This window comes from Malurus melanocephalus, unplaced genomic scaffold (assembly GCF_030028575.1).
Source record: "Malurus melanocephalus ecotype Western Australia unplaced genomic scaffold, MMel_1.1 scaffold_1029, whole genome shotgun sequence".
In the NCBI taxonomy this organism is placed as follows: Eukaryota; Metazoa; Chordata; class Aves; order Passeriformes; family Maluridae; genus Malurus; species Malurus melanocephalus.
This window is the reverse complement of record NW_026624261.1, coordinates 62,749-72,145: the sequence shown is the minus strand read 5'-3', so window position 1 is coordinate 72,145 and position 9,397 is coordinate 62,749. Positions and strand designations below refer to the sequence as shown.

Genomic DNA, 9,397 nt, shown 5'->3' with positions numbered 1-9,397 from the left:
AAAATGTAATTTTATTTTAAATGAAATGCTGGAAAAAGCACTTTCATGTGAAACTTCCCCCAAGAAATTAACAAAAAGTTAATTCCTTCAAACTTTAACATATTTTAAATTGGTATCATCCCTTCTCTTTTCCCCATATAAAGTCTGCTGCCACCTTGCTTTCATTTTCCAGAGCTGCTCTTGCTAACCTTGCCATGTTTTTATCATTAAATTCTTGATTCTTTTCTTGGACCTGCCTGGGAAAAGCTTTTTTCCCCCACTTTGGTGCAGTGCAAGAGCCTAATTGGTAAGAAAGGGAAATCTGGCAAATGATCACTCCTTGGGTGCAACAAGAACACTTCCACAATGAATTTTTGAAGGTGGAATCCCACAAAAGAAAGACAAATGGTCAATCCTTGGAGTGACATCCCAAGGAATTTTTGAAGGTGGAATCCCAYAAAAGAAAGGCAARTGGTCACTCCCTGGAGTGACATCCCAAGGAAGTTTTGAAGGTGTCCCATATTTACCCAAATAACACTAATGGCCCAAGTTTGTCAATAAATGCATTATTTTCTCCACTCTACTTTTGGAAATCCTACTATAATGTCGCTGCTGTTAGAGGGCTCCTTAAAAATCCCCCTAAAACCTTTCATAAGCAACAAGGAACTGATTCCCAACCTGTTACATTTATCCCAAACACTTCCCTGTGCTCAACACTTCAATTCCAGGAGGTGTTTCTGGTTGCACCAGAGCAAAAGGTCTTTGACCATAATTTACATTCCTCTGCATTCCTCTCCTGGGATTATTAAAGGGATCAGGCAAGCTTTCCAAATTAAGGGAAAGACGGGATTTCCTACTGGAAAACCCCACTGGAACGACACTTTCTGTTGTCCAGCCTGGAAATATTSGATGCCAGTTTCCTCTACAGACCTTTTTGTGGATATGGACATTTTCAWGGCATCAGGGAATGRTKTGGTTTGGAAGGGACCTTGAAAATCATTGAATTCCCATCCCCAAGGTTCTGCAAGCACAAACCCAACCCAGCTGTTGGATTTGCTACCATTTTAGCAGGTCTTGGCCAAGGCAGAGRACGTCATTCCCTGCTGCAAGCTTTATTCCTGAGAAGCAGGGACATGTACAGACCTTGTCAAAGGCTTCCTGGGAGGAGGTGCAGAATTTCAGGCACTCGTCGATGAAGAGATTGAGATATCTCTGCCGGATGTTGGTTGGGACTTTAGCACCGAATTCTGTGGGAATAACAGGCCTCTGTAAAGTGGTGCTCTGCAGGTGAGACAGAGAGAGACAAAGAGGCTGGTCAGGCTTTAGGAAGCTGCTCTGAGGCTCTCCCATTTCCTGCTGTTATTAATCATGGGGTGACTTCCTTTCTGAAAATCTGCCCAAAGCCAAACTGAACACGCAGCACTTTTGGTACTAAAAATACCACTTGAGGCTTCGATACCTTCAGGGCTTTTTGAACTCCTTTAGAAAACAACCACRTTTCCTTCTGAACCCAGGAGCCAAGGACTCCAGTGGCATTAGTCACAGCACTGCCTGCACACACAGCATTGCAGAGCAGGGAATGCTGACATTTCCAGAGAGAAATCCAAGGTGAGGATGGCTCCAACACCACGGGTGAACTGGAGCCACGAACACACTTATGGGCACCACAGACATGGGTTTGGTTCTCTGGCTGTGAAGAGAGAACAAGARACCCCTCCTGCCAGGCTGGCAGCCACCTAAACCATCTCATTTCCTGAGGCATTCCTGTAAATTGACTGCATTGGGAGTTTTCTTTCTTTTTTAATGCCAATCATGATGTTCCWAAAAAGATTTCCCCTCTYRATTTAATGTTCTTCAAAACCTGCAYGTTGGACTGAGCTATGAGCCACCACTGCAGTTTTTCATTTAACACCAGTTTATTCCCCAAATCATAGCACTTGCCTCTTTTTCAGAGAGGAAACTGCACATTCATCTCCAAAACACCCAATTSTTTTGTCAGTTGTTCTCCATCCCACCCAAGAGACATCCACAAACCAAACCATCTGCTGCAATCTGGAATAAAAACAGTTCTGTGGAAGATGGGAGCTTGTTCCAAAGGGAGCAACTGGTCCTTTCTCAATAGGAAAAGTGCTCGTTTTTCCCAGGAGACTCCCATTTTGATGACCTTTTCAAGGAGATTTGGTCCTTTTCATTAAATATATATATATATATATTCTCAATCTCTAATATGACACCATTAAGCACCTCTGAAACTCTGATAAATAATTCATCCTTTCAGTTGTTTCTTTTTTTTTAAATCAGTTTCAAGTTCGACATTACTGTGGTGGCAGTTTGGGTGAGAAAGGGAAAAAAAAAATACTTCTCACTCTTCTAGAAATAATCAGAACAAGTTGTGACAGATCTTGACACAAGACACCATCAGTAAAGAGATCTTTAATCAAGTCCTGGCACCAACCACGTTCTGCCATCCACTCCAACAAACAGCTCCTCATGCCATGCACAGGCTGCTCCATGATGGGGAATTCTACTCTGAATTATCTGAGCAAGTAACAGATTCCCAGTGCTTGTGGGGAAAGGAGGGATTTACAGAATCATGGAATGGTTTGGGTGGGAAGGGATTTGAWAAAAATCATCCTCTTCCASCCCTGCCATGGCAGGGACACCTCCCACTGTCCCAGGCTGCTCCCAGCCCCAATGTCCAGCCTGGCCTTGGGCACTGCCAGGGATCCAGGGGCAGCCMCAGCTGCTCTGGGCACCCTGTGCCAGGGCCTCCCCACCCTCCCAGGGAACAATTCCTTCCCAATATCCCATCCATCCCTGCCCTCTGGCACTGGCAAGCCATTCCCCCTGTCCTATTGCTTTACTAAGGAACTCACAGCAAAAATACTCAAAGCCTGGGCAGAGATCCCACTGGGGGGAAGAGAAACAAACCAAAAACAACCAAGAAAGAGAAAACAGTTTTTCTCCTGTAACACCAGCAGCAGCGTGAAGTTCAGYGATCACATTTTACTGTCTCAGTCACAGAGGGACATTGTTCAGAACCACCTGCCTCAGAGTGGCCACAAAGCCTGGGAAGGCCATTAATCCAAGCCCCTGACCCAAACACACCCAGGCCAGCAGCACAAGAGAGGGCTCAAACTGGAGACAAGTGATCAATATTTACAGAGATCASAGCAGCACTTAAGTATTTCTACCTTTTTAAGCTCCTGCCCTTCGAGTGTTTAATTTTTTATACAATGCTGTCGAGGAAAACCCACAGGAAGMAACAAACCCACTTCATCAACATAATCAAAACACCACTTTGAGGGAGTGCTAAGTTTGGAACAGCAGGATCAAACATTCCACCCTCCCCAGGGAACGACAGGAAAGAATTCAAACTCCCCTTACCTGTAAGGAGGGAACGTGTGCTACCCTTTTGGGCACGATGGTGCTGGTGGTCTTGGAAGCCATCCCAGCCAARGTGCAAGGCTTCAGAGGAAGGGTGGGGGCTTCAGAGTCATTGGAAGGTGTGACACTTCTGCCACCAACAGCTGTCTTGCTGCTGCCGAGGCCTGCAGGGAACACAAAACATTCAGGTACAAATCCAACCACCAGGCTTCAGGCTGCCAGAATGAACTCACTATCACGGGCCAGCGCTGCAAGCTGTGATTTTCTCAAATCCAGGCTTCCAAAGGGACACAAATTGGGTAATTTTACCACCTTGCAGGCAAGGATGAAGAAACCTCGTGCCAGGAAACGTGGCTCATTTGGGTGTGTTTTGGGGTAACTGAGTCAGCAGAGTTTAAAGGGGTAACTCTGTCAGCTGCAAGGCACTGACAGCCCACACGTCACCTCCGAGTCCAGCCACTACAAAGGGCCAGCAATGAGCATTAATTAGCATTTCCCTCCTGGCCCTGCCACCTCTGAAGGCTTAAAYGGAAGAGAGAATGAAGAGCAAACACAATCCAAGGAAAAAACTGCAAAAGGCAAGGCTGAAGTGAGGGAGGCTGGTGAGATAGATGAGGCCATACACGTCTGACCTGTCGCTTTTCAGAACAGGGTGGAGTTTCCCAGGGAAACACCTTCCACTGAACACTATCAGCAAAGATTTAAGTCCTGCCCAGTCCTACACATCCCCTGACAGTTTCCCATCCGCTCAGGAGAAATGTAAACACAYGGTGGTGCCTTGGACCAGCACAGGATCCCCAACCCCACCACCGGCTTACTTTGCTTGGCTGCTGCGGTGTGRGCTGCATTTGGCACGTGAGCAATCCTCCTCTTTTCTCCTGGCAAACAGAGAGAGGTCTTTTGAACTGCCACAGCTAGCTGTGCTGCCTGCTGCTGAGCCAGCTGGATCCTCTGGTAACACACCTCCTGGGCCGTGGGGGGACGGTAGGGCCGCACTACGGGCTTGCTCGGGGTCTCTGCCTGCACAGACAAACAGCGTTTAGGGTCAGCAGCTCCCCTGCTCCATCCACACCCTCTGCCTTCCATCACCCCACAAAGGGCTCTTCTCCTCAGCCCCACTGTCAGCAAGCACGGCGTTGTGAGAGGAGAAGATCCCAAATCTTGTCACAACAAAATAATTACGAGTCATCCTTCAACAAACATGGCATTAATGATTCAGGCTCTGGGAAGGCCTCCCAGCTCCCTGGCACACTCCTGGAATGGCAGGTGGTGTTCATGAGCACCTTGCAGTGCTGTGATGTTCCCCACGGCTGTGCCCAGCCCAGTTCTGGGCTCTCAACTCTCWCAGCCTTGCTCTAGAACATGAATGTCACCCTGCTCTGCCCACTTTGCTTTGKGCTGCCATGAAAAAGTGACAACAATTCCCTCTGTCACACGATGCTGAGCTCCGCTGCTCTGTCATTGCACCCCCCTCTGCACCACAGTGGCTCCCACCTCTCTGCAGCCCTGGAACTGCTTAAAAGCCTCACAGATATATATTTATATATTTATATATTTATATTTATATTTATATTTATATTTATATTTATATTTATATTTATATTTATATTTATATTTATATTTATATTTATATTTATATATATTTGTACTTATATTTATATTATTTTTATTTTTATTTTTATTTTTATTTTTATTTTTATTTTTATTTTTATTTTTATTTTTATTTTTATTTTTATTTTTATTTATTTATATCATAGAGCATTACATAAATCAAGCTTTGAATTTCAAACAGGCTCTATTCCTGCCTCCTTTTGGAGGCACCTCACTGCCCCAACTGCCACAGCACAAACAGGTTCCACACGCGTTTCCTTTGATGGCCAAATTTAGGTTTGCGGGAGAAGTGCCAGAAATTATGTCAGCAGAGAGAGGTTTCCTAGCAGCAGAAGTACAAGAGAAGCTGCAGTACTACAAACTTCTCCACTCTACATAAAACCTTTGAAATGTGAGGATCACATTTCCCTCATGAAATCTCCCTGGAGGACCCAGTGTAACACCTGACACCTCAAACTGAGGAAAAAGCTGGCACCTCCTGCATTCCTGGCCCSTGATGCTGACAGCAGCTTCTGGATACCAAAGTGAGTGAAGTCACCCATGAAATTATAGTTACAGACTTCCAGGCAGGACAGGCCACTCATTTGCTGCCTCACCRGCAATTCCTTTGGTCCCCCATTTCCCCTGGCAACCAAACCCAAACTTGGCTCCCTCCCCTTCTCTTGCTCGGTCCTTGAGCAATAAATCATGACCAACACTGAGCAAATATTCCACTTGGAGGCACACAGCAAAGCACAGGCCTCAATTCCSTGTGGAAAAGTGGCAGCTCAGGTGTTCCAGCACCTCCTGGACAGAGCTGGGAGCTGCTCTGAGCTGWGAAACTCCAGGGAAGGGAGGTGCCAGGGCTGCCCTGGCAGCTGAACACACCAGATTTGCTCTGTTTGCCCAAGCCGAGGCTGTGCTGGGGCTCCCATCTTTGGAAAGCATTTTGGGATCWGCTGTCACATTAAGAAAATATATTTAAAGGTTTGTACATGTCTAAAAGGTGCCTCTTTACAATAAATATTTGAGSTAATGAATTTCCAAGCCATTTGCTTCAGTCTCTTATCTCTTCACTTAGGAAGAAAGGGCCCTTATCAAACCACATGAACTGGCTGGAGATGTGTAGTTAAATAAAACCCATTGTACTGACCCCAGGGCTTCAGATTATTAAAGGCAAAAAAACCCTTTCCTAGGCAGTGAGGAAAAGCAGAACAATTAATTTGGACTACCCAGCTCCAATCAGTGCACAAACCTCCACTYTTATCCTGCTGGAACATAAAACTAATCTGTGCTCAGCACCTGGAGGGAAGCACATTAAACCCTCAGAGAAAACATGAATTAAAATCCCTGGGAGGAAGGAATAAAAAAATCAGAATGTCTTCCTTGCTTTTTTTGTTTTAATTGTTCTCCTCTGTRTTTTCACAACTGGGAAAGAAGAGTATCAAAACAAATTCTTGGCTGATTCAGAACAGATGTAAGGTAATGGTTTTAAACCATCTGACAAAATTCCTGCAGCTATCTTTCAGATCCACAAAGCACAGAAAAATATCAGCAGACACAGAGTGACCCTGTATCCAGTTAATTTTTATTGAAATTACTGAATAAAGCTGTACTGCAGAAAAATGAACATCCCAACCTATGCCAAAGGGTCACCAAGAGTAGAATCCATCCACTCTTCCCAGCCTGCCTGGTTTTAGGAAGTTTATTGGAGTTTTTCTGCCACTTTTAACAGWTCCTAAACATAGGGGGTTTTTGAGAAATTAGACAAAACAAAACTGTAACAGACTGATTCCAGCACAAACAACTCCCACGCAGCTGCCTGGCCCTGGGAGTGCAACCTTTGCCAGGGTCAGGACAGAAAATCCTCACTTGGAACAATCTAAACATCTGCTTCTAAATYTGCACTTACATTTCCTTGTTTGACAAGATGAGAGATCCTTCTCTTTTGGCCAGGAAACAAGGTAGCTAAATTACCTTCTGTCTTTTCTTCGTTTGCTTCCTCTTTGGATGGCTGGAAAACAAAAGAACACAAAAGATTTGAGATGCCTGGCAAGAGGGAGATGTGGAAAGTCTTCTTTTGGGTTAACCTTGGAGGGGGCAGGTGAGAATACGTGGTCAGTGCTGAACCAGTGTCACAGATGTTCCCCTGACCMAAAGAGCCACCAAGGAAGAGCAGTGTGGCATTGCCACACTGTGCCAGGATCAGCCTGAGCTGCCTCAGGAGCCCTGAAGAGCCCTCCCCTGCCAGCCACTCWTCTGTCACCTCTTGTGGCATTCTTGAAATCCAGGAGGGTTGGRGTGGTTTGGTTTTTTTAAAAAGCTGGGAGCTGAGTCATTTCTGCCCCAGGGCAGGTGCTGACAACCAACACCAAACACRGTGCCCCCAGCCCACATTTAGGGAAAGGTTTCTCTGCAGGTTCTGTCACTGCAGGGACATTCTGATGACAAAGGCCAGGTCACATCCACAAACACAGGAGGAAGTGGCAGTGCCTCTCCAGACAAAGCTACTCTGAGCTGACACCTCAGACCTGCTCCTGGACAKGGACAACCACTTGGAAATCTGCTTGGAATTTGACTCAGTTGATAATGGATACAAAACACACTTCACGGGTTTATTTTTCAAAAYTCCAGCTGCTCTCCAGACAAACCTGTTTTCAATTTTTCAAAACAACTCCTGGCAAAACTCTGAGATGAGCCTGACAATCTCTGAAATTCWGCAACAGAGCCCAAGGCTGGATTTAGGAATGAGCTCAGGCACCGCTTGGGATAAGCCTGTGCTCATCACCATGAGGGCACTCTGGGTGAGCACTCGAGAAACTCCAGAGTGTGTTAATTCAATCACATCCCTAACAAACTCTCTCACAACACCATTCTCCCAGGTGGAAAAGCACCAAAGCTTCCTGGAATCACAGAATCCTGGAACATCCTGAGCTGGAAAGGACCCACAGGGATCATCAAACCCACCCCTGTCCCTGCCCAGACCCCCCAACAGCCCCACCCTGTTCATCCCTGGCAGCGCTGTCCAAACGCTCCTGCAGCTCTGGCAGCCTCGGGGCCRGGACCATTCCCTGGGGAGCCTGGGCAGTGCCAGCACCCTCTGGGGACAGAAGAACCTTTCCCTGAGATCCCAATTCCCCCCACAGATCCCAGACATCAAACAACATGGGGTCAGTAGACACAGTTTTCCATCTAGAAAATGACTCCGTCAACAAAAAAAATGCCCCATGACCAATCCTACCCACCAGGTGCCCACTCACAGATATCCATCTCCCAAAGGAAGATCCCTGTGCTGTAGAAGGGGTTCTGCCCTTCYCAAAAGAGCAGAAATCCAAACCTCAGTGCAGGGATGCGAAGGAGCCACACGTGGCTGCTGACAGCTGAGCTTTGYCACTCCAGGCCACAATTAACTGTTTGCTGTGAGTGGCAGCCCCTGGTTCAGCACTTTGTGAATTCAGGGATTAGGAATTCCTATTATAGATTATGTGCCCTTCAACTATTTTCACTTTAACTGGGCAACTTGGAGGAAAAAAAAAAGGGTCAAAAATATTGAGTTCTTCCCTAGCTAGGAATTAAACTAAGAAAGAACAGCAGAATTTTACACAAGCAACGCTTAATAGTTGAGAAGGAAACCATCACACTGAATACATTCATAGAGTTTCCTCTACCCATTTTGTGTGAGTGCAAAAAATGAATTTAATTGTTAACAACAGAGTTCCCTGTGTCCACACTGGGGCTGTGAACACAACAGGGTTCAGCAAAAAGCTTTAACAGCCCAGCTCCTGCTCCCAAAGCTGAGCTCTGCTCCCCACACCCAGCACAACACCCGTGTCATCCAACAGATGGTCCTGAGTGGAAGGGTTTGCCTGGGCCACTGCACCCAACAGCTCCCAAAGCCTAGACAGCAGCACCCACTCCTGATGGGCTTTTTAGAGCCAAAGCCAAAAACTTATCCCAGCAGGAGAAACTGCCACGGTGTGGTCGTGACGCTCCTTCTGCACTTTCCCACCTCTCCTGCACATCCTTCATGCCCACCCTGCTCGTGGGTAAAGGGCTCTAAACTGGGACTCACTGGATGCCCTGATGGTGCCCCAGTAGTTCCATGATCTTTGGGATGCAGAACAGCTGCAGCTGAAGCCATTGGTTATCCCTTGGATTAGCAGGCTCATCCCCTGGATCCCCCCACCCCAGCACACAAAAGGCACCTGATTTTGTCACCTCACTTCATTCAGCTCCTTCTGGTGTCTAAAGAGCTCCAGGAGAGCTGGAGAGGGACTGGGGMCAAGGGCTGGAGGGACAGGACACAGGGAATGGCTTCCCAGTGCCAGAGGGCAGGGATGGATGGAATATTGGGAAGGAATTGTTCCCTGGGAGGGTGGGGAGGCCCTGGCACAGGGTGCCCAGAGCAGCTGTGGCTGCCCCTGGATCCCTGGCAGTGCCC

General features: G+C 46.8%; 1 protein-coding gene across 1 annotated transcript in view; it reads right to left on the bottom strand.

Moving 5' to 3' along the window:
* The window catches only part of REXO1 (RNA exonuclease 1 homolog), a 50,108-nt gene that overhangs the window by 22,437 nt on the left and 18,274 nt on the right, over positions 1–9,397 (bottom strand). The window contains 4 exon segments of the mRNA XM_057386677.1: positions 1,113–1,260; positions 3,367–3,530; positions 4,185–4,386; positions 6,869–6,970. Coding sequence (XP_057242660.1) covers positions 1,113–1,260; positions 3,367–3,530; positions 4,185–4,386; positions 6,869–6,970 — 616 coding nt within the window.